Below are 20,342 nucleotides of genomic sequence, written 5' to 3' on the forward strand. Positions count from 1 at the left end.
AGCTATAACTTTTGAAAACAACATACGATAACAAAACATATAATGCAAGTTAAAAATTAAAAAATTAAAATTAAAAATTAAGTTGAATTTGATAGTGATAAGTAGTTTAGGAAGTACAAGAAATTTACATTAAACTAAAAAAAATAAATAGTTGTAAATAAAATAAAATATAATCTATCTTTTAATCTTTTCTAAAAAATAAAGAGATTGGTTGTAACATTATCGTTGAAAAAGATATTTAGGATTTCTTCTAGCTTAATTAAGGTCTCAAGTTCGAATATTATATATACAGTTGTGTTAAAACTTTTGAGGGACTGCTTTGCTATCTGTAAAGGTTCTGCCCGGTGCACATTCTATTAACTCTAGATATGTATACAAAAAAAAAAAATGTTTAGAATTTATGAGCAAATCTTAATGTTTATTTAAAAAAAAAATTAATTAGAGTATTCCATCGATTAGTATGAGAGTAAGATTTTCTCATTTCTAAACTGAAAATAGTGTTTTTCTTTCCTGGCACTTACAATACTGTTTATGGATGTGGAGAGACTAATAAAATTAAATATGATTAATTAGTTACAAATTTTAATGGTTAATGGATAGGAGATACTTTATTCTTCAATAGAAATTAATTAATGAAATTATGGTATCTCCTATCATATATTGTACCATTTATAAAACACATATACAGATATATATAATATAGTTTCCAACCTTCAAATTGATGTGTAACCCTCTGAAGACTTTAACCTGGAACATTTGACAGGTTGCAGTTTCTACAGGGCCAGAGAATCCATGAATCTCTTTCGGTGTGTAAGTTGCACTTACTTCCACCATCTTTATGTTCTTTTTTTTTTTTCTTTTTTCAAACAAAGAAAAAAGAAAAAAGAAAGATAAGTGTAAATGAATATTGTCGGTCTATATTCCTTCTTCTTAACTCACATCCCTATCTTTGCACTACTTGAAACAACGCATCTAAAAGGAAGTCCTCAAAAGATTAATATTGATATTATAATTCTTTCTCCAATGGTTCCAACAAAGTTGCGACTCTGTATAAAGTTAATACTTAGTGTTTTCCTTGTAATAATCCCTTTTCCTAATAAGGGTTTTTACTGTTATCATTATTCACCATTTTTATAAACTTTTTGAGTTTTGTATCTTTTTTAATAAGTTAGATTTACTTATCATATTATTGAATATAATAATAATAATAATAACAATTCAGTGCTGTTGTATACTTATGCAGTCAGTTTCATGGTGTTGCAATCAATTTGTGTTGAAATTAAGAGGGTTAATAATTTTAGTTATATAGAGTAAGTAAGATGCCTTGGCAATAAATTATAGAAGAAACCTAGTTGAAAGAGGAAGGTGACCCAGTTGCTCCCCACGCCAATATATTAAAGGTACAAAATTGGACTAGCACTTTGATTAAGTAAGAATAAGATTTGGTCCCATCTTATGGATAACTACTCGAGGGTACTAGCTAGTGCATTTCATATGCAAGATGGATCATCTATATCATCTTAACCTTTTCTTTTTATTTTCTTTTTCTCTTTTTTATTTTCATTTTGTAGGATAAAGATCACAAAGAGAAAAAGGGAGAAGAAAAACAAGATATACCCATTTTGCAATGAGTTGTTTTCTTTACCCTTTTCTCATACAACAATGAAGAAAAAGAATAACTATGTAGTAAAAGATGGCATGCAATATAATTGCTGTTTACGGAAAGGAGCCATTAATTTTAGACACGCCCAAATGAGAATTCTTGTAGGGCAAAATGAGTTTATACCCTAATAATGCCAGCGGAATTAGGAACTAATAAAAGCCATGTTTTTGTAGCAAGAAGATTGTTTTCCTTTTACTATATATATATATATATATATAGATTCAGCCCTATCACCTATGGATCATTTGGTCAATAAAAAACATAATTTGGTAAGTAAAATTGTTTATACATTTTCATATATTAACTTAATTCAATTTCACGGTCTAAGTTTATTATGAGAGCATTTTCACAAATACATTTTCTATTGATATTTTACTAAATTAACTAATAATAATGTAATTAATTTTAGCTTTATTTGAGTAAGTATCAAAGATATATTTTGGTGCATCCTTCGGATACAAGACACTATTAATTAAAAAATATAGATAAATATTTGAGATATATAACTCTATTTAAAATATATATCTTATTTCTAATTAGCTATTTAAATTTAAGAAAACAAATCAAGTAATATAAAAAGAGACTATGCAAATAATAAAAAGCTGCTGAAAGTAATTTGAGCATATAACTTAAAAATAGAGCAACATTTTGTGAAAAAGTATTATTTTTTCTTTGTGTTAGATGTTATTTATCTATTAGTTACTTTTTTTAATTTAATATTTATTATTAATCGAAATTGTTCTAAAATATGTTATAGCAATGAATGTAAGTGGAATTTTCTTTTAATCTTTAAGTTAATATATATAAAAATTATATGAGAAAGACTATAAATAACAAATTTATAATAATAATTTTAATTATTAATATTTACATGCAATGTGAATAAAAAAATTAATAAAATAAAAATATAATTTTTAATTTATTTTAAAAGGAAAAGATGGGACCTACTTGCTGGGCACCATAGCTACAGTGAGCACAAGTTGCCAAAGGTAAGCTGAGGCAATAGGGAGAAAAAAAAAAGAAAAGGAGAGAAAGAGAGAGCGAGAGATTCAAATTGTTCCTCAAAAAGAAAAATTCTGTTTGTAGAATTGTTTTTATTTATTTTTCCTTTTGATGTAAGACACAGGCCCTCCAATTTCTGACTTCCGTGTCAAAGAGTGAAAAACTGAAAATGATATGAAATTGATGGTGGATGATTTGGAGGCAGATTCTACAGCTTCGCCGTCCACTTGGTAAAGCTTTTCTTACATGTTTACATTTTTACGAGCAAGCCTCAAGAAACCAAAGGTGCTCCTTGTCGCTTTAATAAGAGAAAAGTTATTATTTTAATCTATAAAATGTAAATTATTTTTAAGATTATCATCTTACATGTTGAATCTATGATTAAAGTTCTAATAAATCAAAAGGAGAAACAGAATAGATCAAACATTTTAAGTCTTGTTCAAATAAGTCGAGCGGACATGGATATGCCGGAAGATGGAAGATGGGGGGCAGGAATTCCCAATGGATATTGGTTTATGTTCAATAACCTGTTATGGAGGGTTTACGAGGGCCTTATTCTTGTGGAACAATTGGGTGTCCCTAGTTAGCTCGATATGTGTCAGATAGTATGGCAGTCGCTCGTTTAAGTACTCGTGACTCGGTGGACTGAGTGTTTCAATTACTATCAAAAATATTTATATAGTCCAACCATGCAGCAGGTAGATTGGAAGCTCATGCTGTTAATTTGTAGCTTGCAGCAAGCCCCGCTTGATTTACTCTCTTGGCTTGATCATGATATAGCAGAAGAGTTCCCGTTTCTGTTCTAAGACTTAGTCTTTGCTTCTTTGTCAAAAAGAAAAAGAAAAAGAACAGTTTTGTGTTATTATAACTGCGCCAAATGATCTAGTTGAATATCATGATATTCACTGGCAGGTTTTAAATTAGAAAAGTATAATAATAGCATTAAAAATATGTTTTTAAAGAAAAAAGCCACTAAAACAATAATCTCGAAAGCATATTTGCAGGCCCACACATAATTTCATATGGTGAGGAAGAATTCCCATCTCTAATAGAAGGGCATTGGAAAGTCTTATAGCCATGGTAGGCCACCTTGTTACTGGTTATATATGTACTGCTTTCCTCTGAATTGGTTCTATCAGTGAACAATAATAAACCCTTATTCTTTTTTTCCTTTTCTTGTGTGCATATGAAACTTATTTGGAATTCCTATGTTCTGATCCCACTATAATGGCTGCGCCTGCTAGGTTAATTTCTTGGTGCAGTGACCATGAGTAATATGAGTGGATGTAAACTAGATTAATAGATATACATCAAACGCAGCATTATTATTGTCTTATCTACTGTTTATATATTTAATCTGCACGATTGAAGCAGTGATGCAATGGCTCCATTATTCTGCAAAGAGAAAGAGAAAAAAAGGACATGGAATTTTCCTTTTTCTTTTTTTTTTGGCATGTTTGATCGCGACCGTTGAGGGTGCCTACACTTGGTATAGTAATTTTAACATATTTGATATATGTGTATATAATAATGATGAAAGAATAAAGAAAAATGAAGGCCATTAATATCAATCCAAACTTTCAGGAGCTAATGTATATCGTTTCTCTATTACTACAACCCTTGACCAATCTGTCAAATAAACCCAAATAAAGGCTACTGTAACATTTCTTTTTCAGATTAGTCAAGGCTTTAAACTTTGGAAAAAACCTATAATAAAAATATTTGATACAAATTGAGCCTAGTAAAATTACATAACTCTTTATCGGTGTTAATCAGACTCGAAACTAAGTTTGAAGAATATTTTATATCAATTATAATAAATGAATCGACAGGAAAATATATGTTTTTTTTTCTAAATTTATGAAAGTAGATGAATGGAGACAGAAGAACACATCCTTATCCAACTCTACTATTAGAAATATTTTGGCAAATTCTATGTTAATTTGGTTACCTTTTAGTTCCCCGACAGTCGGGATCATCTAAGCCAGCCGGATGATTTAAATCCTCCATGTGCATTTGGTCCTATTTTGGTAGGGCAACATATTTAGGGATAAAACTGCATTATTGGTGAGGTCCAAATTGCACATTACAATACATATATCATTCAATTCAATTAAGGATGCATTGCATGTCACTGGTTAAGACAGCGATAATCTCGTAGGTCCCTTTTTACATATCTTGCCAAAAAAAGTAGATACCAAACTATTTCTAACAAAATCCAAAGACAATAAAAGCTGTCATGCCTCTTGATTAATCGAACATATATATATATATATATATATATATATATATATATATATATATATAATCCAAATCTTAATTATCATAACAACCGATGGGATTTCTCAGAGATTTGTACTGCAAACTATGATTAATTTGGTTTTTCAGGACTGTTAATCATCAATGTTTAAAGAAAGTGAAAGATTTCGTGAAGCAGAAGTTATATAGTTTGAACCGAACATGTTTAGTCATTCATGTTCAGAGACAATGATGTCGACCTAATAATACTATGGCATGCTCTTATCTTTTATCATCACTATTTCCAGACGACAAAAATATAGTTGCAGCATTCCTAAATATATAAGACTAATGTTCCATGCTAATTAAGCATTATTATGTAGGTCGCGCTGTGGTTAAGCGCCTGTGTCGTAGTACAGAATTGAAGGGTTTGAATCCTGACAGTCTCTCTTCTCTTTTACAGAATTCGGGATTCTGTGAGAAGACTAAGTGTTTGCAAGATTTTGGTTAGTAGGTGCCACTGTTACTGCCCCATCTCCTTATTCATATAAACCCACCACAAGCAATATCCACCTTTTATATTGTGATTCCATATATAGGTTTATAGTCTTTTTCTTTTCTGTTGGCAGGAACAATCTAGACCTTATTATGTATGCATTGATTGATTAGGGAATCTGGAAAAGTGCATGATTTTTCTCCACTCATCTATTTCTATCACACTTATCATATGTCATACAGGATATGCTGCTAACCAGATTAAATTATACATGACTAGAAGCTATAGCTAGTTCTTGATTGATTGTTTCTAAGGAAATAAAGACTAGCCTTAGTTCATTACCATTTTAAGGAAAAGAAAAAAAAAGACAATTTTTATATCAAGAAAATGGGTTATATATATCCCGAATCTTTAAATCTGAAAGGAGAAAGAATGTTCAAAAGGTGAAATGATATCGGAAGGCTACAAATGCTCAAGAAAATGAAATTTGTCAAGATATTACTGAGTGTCGATGGGAGTTGGATATTGAACTGCAGCACATTTGATTTTTAAGTGCTGGGTGTTGGAGAACATAATGAGAATTGACTTGTGTGCAAAATATAGTCAATATAATCACTCATGCAAGCTATTTAATTAGAGCAACCTATTGGCAAAAATAATTATAGAATAATCACAAAGTATATAGTAATATAATTGGGACCAAATAAAATTTATGATGGTAAGGAGATTATAACTTAATGGAAGTTTGAGTAATATTTTTTTTGGACTTAATACTTAATTTTATTAGTGAAATGATAAAAATCAGATATAAAATACATAAATATTTTTTTATATTATACAAATAAAATTGATAAGATAATAATACTACAGTAAGACAACATATAGCATGATATATATTTTTTAAAGTTATACATATAAATATTAGGCCTAATAGTCTAAAAAATTCAAATATTTGCAGTAGTTTACTATTTTGATTAATTTTTTTAAAATTATCAATTTAGCCATGATTTGGCCAATTAAATGTAATTTTTTTTTAAATTGAGTTGTTGGTCAAAATTAAACAATGGGAATGCAATTTAGTAACTTATATAAATAATATGGTATTAGAACCCATCAATTTGAATTTCTCAGTTTCTAATTGAATAGCATTTGTGTTACTGTTTATGTTGTTTAATTTTAGAAAAAAATTCAATTAGGTCAAAGTTGCACTTTATTTGCTAAATTATTTCGTAAATATTTAATTTATTTAGACTATTAGGTCTAAATATTACTATACATATGAATTTTTTTTAAAGCATGACTTAAAATGTTTATAACTTATTATAATAGAGAATTTATTTTTACTTATAACTGACTTAATTGGGACTATAATTCTTATCGAGATATAAAAGTATACGTGTTGAAATCTTGAAACAAATAAAAAATTATTATATAGACTTAATCTACTAGGTGTAAAGACACTTGGCCACATAAAAGGTTTTTCACTTAAGTTATATATATATATATATATATATATATGGTCCAGTATGGCCTTCCAAAATTGTTATGAATTTTTCACGTAAGGTTGGAGCGCTCAAGCCATGTTCCAGTCTAGTAGTTTAAAATCTTGTATGCAATTTCAAGTAAGAATTAGTCATTTCAGAAGTAGAAACTTAAGATCCTGCATTAAGGTTTGATCCTATGGCCATGCGCACATGGCAAATCAATCATCATCAAGAAATGCTTATCAGGGAATTTAGTATATAAGTGAAGTAGTTCGAAATCTTAATGAGAAATTATGTTTTATTCTCTGAAAAAGCATTTAACGATAATGATGTAAACCTAATCATAGCATATTAAGAATAAGAAGTTATGGCAATGTACATACTGGAAAAATTAAACCATAAAATCTTGATCATAGTGTCAAATCATTCTATTTAGGCCAAAAATATCTCTTTTACTGTTCCTATTTATAGAGTTAATCCCCCTCATTTCTCAGCCACTAAAAGTTATACATCAAAAGAGAGTTAGAAATTGCACTATAATCAGAGTTCGATACCTTCATTATCTTCTCATATTCAAAGTAGAAAATTCAATTACATAGTCCCATTAGAATTTTAAGCTGTACCTCAACGTTATCCACTTATGTAATGCTGTTTAGTATGCTAACAAAAGAACTATATATATATCTATATGTCTCATTCCATACAGTTAAGTTCATTATTTTGGTTCAAAGACATGTGGTCCAAATCCTCCTAATTAGTGGACATCTGCCGACACATTTTAGTTTTCACTCTGCAGATTGATAATAGAGAAAGGGGTGATGCTAATTGAATGATCTTGCTAGCTGCTACAGATTATTGATGTCGCAGTAACACACATCCATTAATGATTTTCAGGATGCAGTTATATATGTTAGCTTAACCAGAGAAAAACAAAAGCATCTGTGTAAAGTAAAATGGAGGCTGAGTCCTTCTCACCACTCAAGAATTATGATAAAAGTTTGATGTTGGTGCTTATGATATTGTTTGGAATATTTTATCTGGTGAAAAGTGCTGCCATGTTAGTAGAAATGACTAATTAAAGAGAGAGTGCTATAAAGTTTATCAGCACATGATTTTGTAGGATTATCGATCACACATCAAAGCGAGATTTTAGCCACCAATCACTTGAAACATGATGGCTTTATCCACTTTATTTATTTATTTATTTATTTATTTATTTGACAACAGAGGGATACTCATGTACTATAAAATATAACATTGGACTACTGAATTAATGAATTGATGATTAATTCTTTCAAAATGATAACACTAAGTAAACATGACATTCTTAAATTACCGCCTCCTAATCACATTACAAACGTTAATAGAATGTAAGATACAACAATGGCAATGAATAGAAGCTGAATGTTGGGTTTGAACTAATGAAAAGCAATAGCCATGTAGAAGTAGAAAAATAAAATTGGGAAAATAGAAAATTTTCATTTATGAACAAGTTCCTCGGGTATCTTAGGAAAGAAAATTTCCATCCCCATACTTCAATTTCATCCAAGTTTGGTTTACAAGGTACTTAGCTTTTTTTGGACCGTCATATACGATGGGCTTAGGCCCATCTTCCAACTTCTAGGCCCTATTGGAGGCTCTGATTTACTCCACCTGTCATGCTTGCTATACAGATTTATAAGTAAAGCTGTACAGATCAAATGGGGGGGTCGATATGTCCGAGTGGTTAAGGAGACAGACTCGAAATCTGTTGGGCATTGCCTGCGCAGGTTCGAATCCTGCTGTCGACGCAATATTTATTTATTTTTATTTTTTTAACCATGTCTAATCCTTTCTTTTCTAGTCTCTTCCCAGAGACAACAGAGTCATTTCGTCGTAACACAGGCAGACATCAAATTTCATCTTTTCACCAATCACGACACAAAACACAGGCACACTCTCTCAATGGCTTTCTCTTCTCTTCATCCAAACCTCATTTTCCTCTCTCCCAATGCTCTAACAAAACCACAAACTGCCCTCACTACTACCACCGTCCGCTGCGGCGCCGGTCCACGCTCCAACCGCGGACCGCTAGTAAAAGGCCGAATCTTAAGCAAAGAAGCAATCCTAGCCGTACAATCACTAAAACGCTCATCCACCAAATCACCGCCGCCAAACCTCTCACGCTTAATCAAATCAGACCTCCTCTCAATCGTCCGTGAGCTCCTCCGTCAAGATCTCTGTCCCCTAGCTCTCCACGTCCTCTCCACTCTCCGATCAGAATACCCTAACCAGATTGACCTGAATATCTACGGCGACGTCATTTTATCTCTTTCAAGAAACAAATTGGAGGAAGATATCGACCGTTTGATTGATGATTTGGCGAAAGATGAAAAGATGATAAAGTGGGAGAGCGATAGAGGATTGTTGAGAGTGATTAGAGGTGTTGTTGATGCTGAGAGAAAAGAATCAACGGTTAAGATTGTTGAAATGTTGAGGAGAAGTGGGTGTGGTGACACGTGGCCTGGTGATGTGTATGTGATTAGTGTTTTGAGTAAAGCGCTAAGAAGGATGGGTGAGGGAAAGCTGGCTGACGATATTGATAAGGAATTTGGCGGGGTTTTTAGGGGTAAGATGGAGAATTTGAAATTGTAAAAACTGTTTTCTTTTCTTATTTTTCCGAATTTCAATTTTAATTTAGTGGTATAGTTTTTATTTAGCGCTACACTTCTTTCTCTCTTGCCATCTTTTAGACATCATTTAGCAAAAATTAATGTTTTCTTTAGGCAGAACAAAAAAAAAGTTGAGCTCAATTGTAAAATGTTGTATAATTTAATGCGGAAACATATGTTTTTGCAACGGTGAATTTCAATACATTAAATATCTTTTTAATTCATAGATGCAAAAATGAATAACTAATTGCATAATAATTAAATTATAATAAAATGGGACAAATAAAAGAATTAAATGAGTCCATGGGTGATTGTTAACAAATATTAATAAAAATAATTATTCAATCATCAACTAAAATAAAAGATTAAAAGTAATATGCATGGAATAATTGTCAAAAAATATAAAAGATAAAATATGTGTGTTTTTCCATCAGTTTACAAAAAAATAATCATCCTGAGGCGTAGCTATTCTATAACGATATAATAATATAATAATAAAGAAGTTTTACGGTACACTGCCTTTAAAAAATATTATGGTAAAAAAAATTGTTTGTGGCTTTTTCTTTAAATTATTTTATGTTTTTTATTTTAAATTTTTTTATACAGCCTTGTTCAGAATTTATAAAAAAAAATATTAAAAATATATTTCCTATAAAATATTCAATAAATATTTTCTAAGAATTTATATAATTGTGAAAGAAATTTTTATTTTATTTATTTTATTTTTAAAATTTTAACATAAAAAATATTAAAAATATAAATATAAGATACTAAAAGGATATTATCTTTAATTTGTATTATTGTGAATTTAATTTAATTTTAAATTATTTTATTTTTTTATAATTTTATAAAAAAAATAATAATAAAATATGTAAAAAATTTATTTTAATTTATATTATTCAATTTTTAATATTTCATTCAAAAAATTCTAAAATTATACTTATAAGATATGAATAGCATATAATATTTAAATTACATTATTATAAAATCAACCAAATGATGTATATTTATTATTTTTATTTTATTTTTTTTATTTTTAGTATTCATGAATTGAATGATATTATATATTTTCTATAACAATCAGTCTGTTTTGATTACATAGAGATTTGTGTTTTAAAAATATACTATAATAACATATCTTTTATTATTAATAAATTTATAAATTTTTGGGAATGGGAGTAATTTTTTTTACAGTGACTTTTTTATATATATTTTATATTTTTCAAATTTATTCATATAATTTTATTTTGAAACTGCATTATAGTATTTTCTTGAAATTTTATTGATATCTTTTTAGTATATTTTTGTTATTAAATATATTTTAAAATTTTTATTTTAATTATATTTTCATAAATTTTAAAATTTATTTGGTATATATTTGATATATTATATTATATTTTTAAAAACACAGATCTTCATGTCATCAAAATCGCTTATTGTTATAGAAAATATGTAATATTATTCAATTCACGAATACTAAAGATAAATAAAATAAAATAAAAATAATAAATATATATTATTTGGCTGATTTTATAATAATATAATTTAAAATCATATGCTATTCATATCTTATAGGTATAGTTTTAAAATTTTTTCTGAACTAAATTTTAAATGTTAAATTTATAATAATACTTATATAAACTCTAAACTCTAAAGAACTTAGATGTCTTAGACGAAAATTTTAATCTTGTTAATTTTTGGGTCGATTTATATCTTTTAAAAGTTCGAAGATAACATTGAGCCATTTTAGAATAAAAGAATTTAATTCAACATCTCTAAATAGCTCACGGATGTTTTTTGTACCTTGTGCCTATCTTCTCATATAATAACAAAATAGGAAATAAAAAATTGGCTTTCTTTCTTGACATATTCTTAAAATTTTTATTTATTACATTCGACGCCTAACTCAAGTGATAATAATAATTATTTTTGAAAGGTGCAAGTCCCACTCACTAGGCGAGACTTTATTTATATATCGAGTGTAAAATGATACATATTCCTTATTCTATAAATTAAATTTTTTTCATTTATTTAAACACAAAAAAGTATTTAATTTTTTTTACTTTCATTCTTTCTTTATTTTACTTAGAAATATAGGGTCTAACCCTTATTTTATATTTAATTCATCTATAAAAAAATTTCACATATTTTATCAATAAAAATAAAATTAATAAAAAAACTATCTAAAAGAAGTAACATAAGGTTTTTTTAAATATATTTTAAAATTAAACTTGACTATAAAAGATATTAAATGTCATTTAAAACTTCAAAAGACATTATTTATTTCATAGTCGTTCCGTTCTAGATTAAAATTTATTTTTTAGAAAAATGGAATTTGATCATCCACTCGGATCTTGGTTTTCACTCAAAATTTTCCCACCAAGAAATGGCCCGAAACTTTCTAGCCGGACAGATGGGCCAAGGTCAGGAGAAGCGCACACACTTCACCTTGAGTTGTCCATTTTAGCTGACGCAGCAGCGCAGGTCAGTTTTCAGTATCTCAAAAAAAGCAAAGGGCATTCGTATTTGTAATTGCAGAATGACGAACACCTCCCCCATTTCCTGGAAGATCAGTGATATAATAAGACCAAAATGCCCCTCCCTATTTGTTTTTTTTTTTTTTTCTTTTCTAAAAAAAATCCTGAAAAAAGCAATATGCACTGCAACTAGCACATCCTTTTGTAATTACTATTGTGTATTGTGATTGCGAATACTACTGCTTTAGCACAGCATCTCTCTGTCTCTCTGCAGAGAGAGAGAGCTCCATAGCCCCCAATAATACCAATCCAATAATCAATCAATACCTCGAAATAATGAGCAGCACCAGTATTTCACCACCGGCAGAACATGAATGGGTTCGTGCCTATCAAAAATTGCTTCCTCAATGGCAGTCTCTCACTCTCTCTCACCAGGTTGTTTTTATTTATTTTTTCCAATTTGCACTTGCAACCCTTTAATTAGGGCGTTTCCAACTTCTTTGGGTTATCAATCATGTATCTCTATTTCAATTGATGGGTAAAAAGTTATCGTCTTTTAGATAGCTTGATTTAATAGATGGCGCACAAGTGTCTAGTTTCTAGCCCAGTATGTAATTATTAAATAAAAGTTTTTTTAAAATTTTTTATTTCATATGGTTTTAATGGTTGATAAAGATTATTAAATATTGGGCTTCATGTGCAAGTTAATTGTTTTCTTAATAGTGTGACTTTGCTTGTGGATTTGTATTGCAGTCAATAATACCAATTTCGATATCTAGAGTTAATCAATTTGATGCTGCAAGATTGGATATTGAAATGTCAGCTATGTTAAAAGAGCAATTGGTTAAGGTCTTCTCTTTAATGAAGGTAAACATTAAAGAGTTTTTTTTTTTTTTTCAAATTATTCGGTATCATATTTATTCATGAGCCAATGTTTAATTTGCTCATCTTTCATCTATTGGGATTAGCCAGGAATGTTATTTCAATATGAGCCAGAACTTGATGCTTTCCTTGAGTTTCTTATTTGGAGGTTCTCTATTTGGGTAGATAAGCCTACTCCTGGAAATGCTCTTATGAATCTCAGGTATAGAGATGAACGCGCAGTGGAGCCCAGAGAAAAAGGTATGCAGGTCTGCTCTTTTTTCTGCATGCGCTGTTACTTTACAAGAGTTCGTCTTAGTTTTCATTGATAGTTTGAACATCAACTGTTCTCAATTTTATACAGATTTCATGTTCTAGCTCGCAAATTTGTTTTTGAGTTAAATAAGTATACCTGAGTGAGCAAATGCACAAGTCCCTTGCTAGATTTCTATCGAACTGTTACTTAACCTTCCTATCTTTTTGGCATGTTCTGTTTTTCCTACAGTCAGAACAGGTTTGGAAGGACCCGGACTTACAATGGCTCAGAAACTTTGGTATTGCATTGCCACTGTTGGTGGCCAATATATCTGGGCTCGTTTGCAGTCATTCTCTGCTTTCCGTAGGTGGGGTGATTCTGAACAGGTAAAATTCTGTAATTCTTTTAACTTCATTTTCTTTTCAATCTCAAAATGTAGTCCGATGGCAGACCTAGAAATTTCCGAAGGGGGGTAGGGAAACTTTTTATTGTTCGTCTTTTATTTTTAATTTCTTTTGTCCTTTGTGATATGTCTCAAGTTATAGTTCACTTTCCTTTTTAAGGGATAGTTTAGTAAGTAATTGTAAAGAATACCTTTTATTAATTAACATAGATATCATCATATGCAATTAACTTTTACATTTTATATTTTGAGATTGCATTTTTTATAGAAAGCTTAATAAGGATATTTTAAAGAAATAGTGATAAAAAAATTAATGATATTAACTAAGAAAACCTACATTTATCTTTTTGGGGTGGAAGGATTACAAAGAAGGCATATTCACATAGAAATTTCAACAGTAATTCATGTTTTTGTAAGTAAATATATTCTATTTTTCTATTAGAGAGGTTTTTGGTGAAGGAAGAAAAGAAGGTGCCCAGATGAGAGAGAGTTGGTAGTGGAATACAAGTCATTCAGTACTTCCATTCTTTTAGTTGTGTAATCTTTTTTTAATATGATAAATATTTTCTATTTTGATTTTAACATGGGGGGAAAATAACTTAAATTTGGAAAGGGCATTATATATATTACTAAAATTCTTTTTAGCGGGGGGAATGGCCTCCACTTGCCACCCCTAATTCTGCTACCGATGTAGGCGGAGGATTGAACAGGAAGCTGATTTATCTTCTGTATTCTTCAGAGGCCACTGGCACGGCGAGCATGGGTTTTATTACAACGTATTGAAGGACTTTATAAGGCTGCATCATTTGTCAACCTACTCATATTTCTTTACACAGGAAGGTATAATTTTGCAATCTTATTTTCATAAGCATAATTTATATGAAAATCAAGCTGTGAAAGCTGGTTAATATCTATCTAAGTTAGAGTTAGAACTGAAAAATTGTTCTTTAAAAGGTCATGCAAAATATTGAAGTTTCTATTAGATAGATGACTACTGTTGTGTGTTCCATAGGTGGCTGTCTATATGGTTGATCATCAATGTCTTCCTCACTTTATTGCATATAACTCAATTAATGCAAAAGAAAATATTATTGTCCCATTATGTTTTAGTTTGACAAAAAAGTGACAAGTGAACAGGTATGAAGTCCATTGTTGTATATTCATTGACTATCCATTGTTCTTGATGCATAAAGAATTCGGATTATATTGATCTTTACTTGTATGGTTTACTTTACGAAGGAGCAGATGACATGTATCCTGATTTTAAGATGACTATGTATTATCCATATTTTTTGGGTAAAAATTATTCAATATGGGTCATCATTCTCTATGGATTAGTTTGGAAATAATTGTATATCCGTGGATATAGAATATAACCCTTTGTCATGGCAGTTGTGATTTCTGCCACCACACTAGCTGGCATTTAGTAGTTATCTTTTGTGGGTGGATTAGATGGATAGCTATATAATACTCATTTTTAGAAATTGAATTCCTCTGATATTTACTTGTCTAACACTAAATTAAAGCTTTTCTTTTTCTTCTTGTTTTGTGTGCAAGTGTCTGTGTTCCTATTTGATTGATAAAGATGTACAGTTAGAAATAAGTTTATTTTCATTGTTGGAAATTACATAGATATGTTTGGGGTTGTTGAAATCTATTTTTCTGTGGTGATGCAGATTTAGGAATCTGGTTGAAAGAATCTTAAGAGCAAGGCTTGTCTATGGAAGTCCTAATATGAACCGAGCAGTTAGCTTTGAGTACATGAATCGCCAATTGGTGTGGAATGAATTTTCGGTAATTGATTCTTAGCTATCAAACTCTATATTATTTGATCTTAAGATTTGCACATCAAAGTCTATTTATGTGATGTAGGATAGATTTTGGTTAAGATTTTCCGCATGTTAATGAAGGTCTGAAACTGAAATTTCAGATCTGCTGGTAGGAAAAGAAAAAGGAACAAAGAAAAGATAGAAAAGCTTCTAAAAATCACACTTAGAAATTCTTAGTTCGCAACTAAGTATCTAAGGCTTCACACCTGGGGCTAAATTGAATCTCACAATTCTAAATAGCAAAAAGTCCATTATTTTTATTAAAAAAAAACATAATTAAAAAAATATCACTTAGGTATTTATAGGCCTAATTCTAAACTAGTAAAGTTATAAACTAATACTTGCTAGGAAAATACTAAACAAATATTAATTAGGATGTAATAGAAATAACTTCTAATATTCTTAATGACAATAGAACTCCTAAATACATCAACATCTAAACTTCCTAAGTAATAATTTAGGAGAAAAATATTTATTCCATGATAGAATATTAAGTTTTTAGTTTCAGTATTTTTGTCCTGTATAATTCTGGGATCTTTATCTTTTGTGCTAGTCTGAAAGGGTTCTCTTTACTGTTCATATCTCATTTCCTAAATTATCTAATGTCCTTTTTGTTTTGGTACTTAATAAATGCTTTTCATTATTGAGACCAGCCAAATTGCCTTCTTTATTTTCCTGGCGAAAAGGGCAGGGAAAGAAGAATGTCATGTTGGGGGTGGGTAGGGAGATAGGGGAAGAAGAGAGAGAGAGAGAGAGAGAGAGAGAGAGAGAGAGAGGAAAATGGAACTGTCAATTAGATATGGGGTCAATTATTTGGAATGCACTCTCTTTATATAGTTTGTACACAGGGTTACTACGCTTTCATGGCTGTATTTCGAATTCCAGCACATGTAATCCCTTATTTGTTAACTTAATCTGAAAGTTTGCAAATCCTGTGCCACATGAACCTGGTAAAGTTACATGTTTCAAGTGCCCTGTTAATATGTATAGTGAAGTGCCTCTTTGTCTACCACCTCTTAAGTGCTTTATGCTGTGAACTGTATTTTCATTATTAATTATCTTCCTTATATTCATCTGACATCTGTTATTTTCCTTGGGCACAAAGCTTAGGAGTAAGAACCATCTGTTGGTGGAAATTAGGGAATGGAAATTATGCATACAATTAAATATTTTCAGCACATTTCTAGTAAATTGCTATTAAGATGGATATTGTTGTGATATATGAACAGTTCTCAGGCGCACTTGAAATTGACTGGAATAAGGTTTCTTTTAAATGCTTTTGCTGCTGAAGCCTGTATAAATTAATCTTGTTACAGAGTTTATTGAGTAATCAAATTGGGCCTGATGATGCCCATCATATGTAATTGTTAAAGGATGATTTACCTCCATCATAGACACCTTATTTTTTTTACCTCTTGAAGAGTTGTGTCTTTTGGCTGTTGCTTGAAGTCCCTAAGTACTGGCCACAGTGTAGTCTGTCTTGATAACTTCGTTCTGGAACTGCTTTTGGCTGATGTGCAGGAAATGCTGTTATTGCTTCTTCCTCTTCTTAACTCATCATCAGTTAAAAACTTACTAAGCCCATTTTCAAAGGATAAATCCTCAAGTTCGACGGTAGATGATGGTACTTGCCCTGTTTGCCAGGCGACTCCAACCATTCCATTTGTTGCTCTACCATGTCAGCACAGGTATATAAATTATATCTCCTTAACACCATTATTTCAACTTTTAGCAAGTTACTTTCATCTGGGTCCTACAATGTTGGTCTGTTGTCCTTATTTTTCCCCTTCCCTCCACTATTTTCTTATTCCTAATCCTGTAGCATATCTTCTTTATTATTAATTTTTGTTATATTTTTTAGTAATCCACTGGGATTAGATGTAATTAGTGGTAGGCTGGTGGCAAGTTTAAACTTAAAACACAGATTGGTCTAACACATGGGCAGATCTTTACATTCTTTAAATTGTAAACTATTTTTGAAGTCTGGCATGTTCAGGGTTACTCTTTGGTATTGGCAGGTACTGCTACTACTGCCTTAGAACACGATGTGCTGCATCTCCATCATTCCGTTGTCCTAGATGCAGTGAACCAGTGGTAGCTATGCAGCGGCATGGTGGTTTAGCCAGCCAACACAAGTCCTAGTCAATGAATAATAGAGAACAGTAGGAAGAAAATCACAATAGCGTACTGTAAAAAGAAAAAAAGTGCCTGAATTAGGCATAAATTAAATGAAGGAACCAAGATATTTGTGGCCAAGTATTAACTCCCATAATTGAGTTGGGAATATCATTCTTTGTTATCATTCCGCAGTTAAGAAATTCTTTCATAAATTCTTGAAAAGCTGAGCAGTTCTTTTCTGCTTGATTGTGGAGTCTTCTTAATCTACGGGGTTCTGTAATATTCTGTTCCATGTAAAAGAACAAATAAAGGCTAATGTAACCAGAGGATGAAATCTTTATCCAAGTGATGACAGATTGGTGGTTCTTGTTGTGGATGCTTTGATCATATGGATATAGTTCAGCCTGTTCAGGTCTCTAAACCACTCTTTCCGAGTGGAAGCTGTCTGCGAAGTGTGATGTAATTTTAGACTTCTTCAGGAACCATACACAAGATTGAAGAGAAGATAACTAGACTGTTGCCTTGCCCTGAAATAGCTTTCTTTCTTCATGGTTGTAATTTCTTCTGTTCTTATCTTTTCTCTTTCCTCACTTATCAGAAGAGTGGGTTTTATAATTTCTCCAATAGCTCAAATCTCCAATTAGTGGCCGGTCTTCTTTTCCTTCATTTTATGTATAATGCGGTCCATTTTAATCATCAAGAAAGTGAAATGAACTTTATTACACAAAAATAAAACCACCACAAAAGATCTTCGATAATGAATGTCATATCATATGATTGAAATTAATGATGGCTAGTACTAAATATTAATTTTGTATTTAGTATTCTTTCGAGAACTCTAAATACCATGTAGTTTACTTTTTTCTTTTTAAGAAAGAGGATTTAAATTTAATATTTTATTTAAATTAAGATATTATATTTATCGTTTTTTAAATAATTGGGTTGAGACTTCATCAATTTTTTTTTTTTAAAAAAAAAAAAGAGAGTGAAAGTTTTATTATTGAAATTATAGTAAATACTGTTTTAGATAATCAAACATCTTATCCTAATGATAAGCTGAGATCATTATTATTCAAATCTGAAAGAAGCTGAAAAAAAGGGAAAAAGAAAAGAAAACTATTCCACATATTCAGTCAATATTTGAGCTTTTTACCTTAAAGACAAAATTGAACGGATTGGTTATTGATTATTCAGGTAAAAGTAGTTTCAATTTATTCTGTATCACTGGAAACCCTTTCACATCTGAAAAAATACAGTATATAAATAGCAGTTGATAATTGTACCTTCCTTTTGTTTTCTTTTTTTCTTTTAGAGAAAGAGAGAGAGAGAGAGAGAGTTGTACCTTTCTAATTATACCTTATATTTACATGTTGTTCAGAATTTCTACATTAATCGTACAGTCTTACAAATATCCTCATGTTTCCCAAAAAAAACAAACAAAAAACAATCATTTTCATTCAAATTACAACAGCTGTGGGCCTTTCTGCTTTGCTAACGTTGGATGTATTATATCAGTCAAATGATATCTTCAATCCTATGATTTTCACTATTGGATAATAAATATTTATATATAAGTTACCTCTTGAAATCAAAACCCTTTGACTGATGTTAAAGAATTCCTTCACCCACAAAACAACAAATCAAAATCATCCAAAATAAAAGGAGAAAAAAAAAGAAAAGAAAACACAATAACATGCTGAATTGCTCATTCTTTGATACATTACACATCTGATAATGTATCACATTCATTTTGTTTTTATCATGTTGAGTACTGTCTGTAAAAGTACCTTATGAAAAACATTCTAATGTGACTTAATATTCAAAATAGAAAAAATACATTTAAAAAAACAAAAAAGAAAAGAGAAGTACTGTTGGCTAAAATGTTCAATCATTATATTTTGTCTCTGAGTTGAAGGCTAAAATTAAATGAAAAACCATCAAATTGTTTATCCCAACCTTTTTGCTTGGAAGCATGTGCTCTTAGTGCCATGTTAACAACCTCCAACCATAAAATAAAGCATATGATATATATATTTTTTGAATATAAAATGGATATATAATTATTTAAATTTTTTGAAATTATTAACATATTCATTTAATATAAGAGAGTCTACTGTAAATTTGACCCCTATTTATATATGTGAAATATCTTTTCTTTAAATCTATATGACATTGACATGATCAAACATGGCCACACCACTTTATAGACCAAATTTATAATTTTCAAAATTAGCTTAGATGGCAATTTAATCTCTAATATATGAAGAATTGAATAATTAACTTCAAAGTTAATATTCTAATAAAATGATTAATTATATCTAGATACATAAATTAAATCTCATTTTAAAAATGTATAAAATAAATGATTGAAAAAAATCTACGATATATATAGTATAATATAAAAAAACGAGAGACAAATTTTTTTTTAAACTCACTAAAATATCTTTATAATTAATTAATAATACTAATTTTATTTTATTTTAATTTTATATATTATTAATTTAATTTCATATTCTAATCCTAATAGAATTAATAAGTGATTAATCTAATTCAATCATAATCCTATCAAAATTTCATTTATATTCATATTTCTATAAGAAATAGATGAATTTATATTATATATATACCCATGATAAAATTTAAATAACTCAATATAAATTTTTAATAAAAATAAAAAGTCAAAAAAATGTATGATACTTTTAATTTAATTTTATTAATATATTAATTCATGTTATTATTATAATGTTTCATTAATAGGATTATTTAATATTTAATATTTTATTAATATTTTCCTCCTTTTATCATAAAAATTTAAAATAATAATTTACGCGTAAAAATAATATTAATATATAATAATAATAATA

The 20,342-nt window shown here is 29.6% G+C and overlaps 2 protein-coding genes and 1 non-coding gene across 3 annotated transcripts; all 3 read left to right on the forward strand.

The window, feature by feature from the left end:
- The first annotated feature begins 8,582 nt into the window (after window positions 1-8,582).
- Window positions 8,583-9,581, forward strand: LOC107261003 (protein THYLAKOID ASSEMBLY 8, chloroplastic). Its single transcript, XM_048378720.1, has 2 exons — window positions 8,583-8,652; window positions 8,727-9,581. Exons 1-2 carry the CDS (start codon window positions 8,598-8,600, stop codon window positions 9,515-9,517), a joined length of 846 nt encoding a protein of 281 aa, XP_048234677.1. The 5' UTR covers window positions 8,583-8,597; the 3' UTR covers window positions 9,518-9,581.
- On the forward strand, window positions 8,592-8,673 carry TRNAS-CGA. Its single transcript has one exon. It is a non-coding gene; the product is annotated as a tRNA-Ser (tRNA).
- Window positions 9,582-12,099: 2,518 nt separating the features above from the next.
- On the forward strand, window positions 12,100-17,832 carry LOC8274539 (peroxisome biogenesis protein 2). The gene is made up of 8 exons (XM_015717384.3): window positions 12,100-12,446; window positions 12,765-12,878; window positions 12,980-13,133; window positions 13,378-13,514; window positions 14,271-14,371; window positions 15,208-15,325; window positions 16,882-17,048; window positions 17,379-17,832. The coding sequence occupies exons 1-8, from the start codon at window positions 12,348-12,350 to the stop codon at window positions 17,500-17,502; spliced, it is 1,014 nt and encodes a 337-aa protein (XP_015572870.2). The 5' UTR covers window positions 12,100-12,347; the 3' UTR covers window positions 17,503-17,832.
- The last annotated feature ends 2,510 nt before the right edge of the window (window positions 17,833-20,342 follow it).

Source organism: Ricinus communis, chromosome 8 (assembly GCF_019578655.1).
Source record: "Ricinus communis isolate WT05 ecotype wild-type chromosome 8, ASM1957865v1, whole genome shotgun sequence".
NCBI lineage: Eukaryota > Viridiplantae > Streptophyta > Magnoliopsida > Malpighiales > Euphorbiaceae > Ricinus > Ricinus communis.

Excerpts from the sequence above, each read along its gene's own strand:
- LOC8274539 (XM_015717384.3), top strand. The coding sequence starts at position 12,348 with ATGAGCAGCACCAGTATTTCACCACCGGCAGAACATGAATGGGTTCGT. Across the intron at positions 13,515-14,270 it reads GGTGGGGTGATTCTGAACAG|AGGCCACTGGCACGGCGAGC; the intron begins GTAAAATTCTGT and ends TGTATTCTTCAG. Across the intron at positions 15,326-16,881 it reads TGGTGTGGAATGAATTTTCG|GAAATGCTGTTATTGCTTCT; the intron begins GTAATTGATTCT and ends GCTGATGTGCAG.
- LOC107261003 (XM_048378720.1), top strand. The coding sequence starts at position 8,598 with ATGTCCGAGTGGTTAAGGAGACAGACTCGAAATCTGTTGGGCATTGCC. Across the intron at positions 8,653-8,726 it reads GTTGGGCATTGCCTGCGCAG|TCTCTTCCCAGAGACAACAG; the intron begins GTTCGAATCCTG and ends TTTCTTTTCTAG.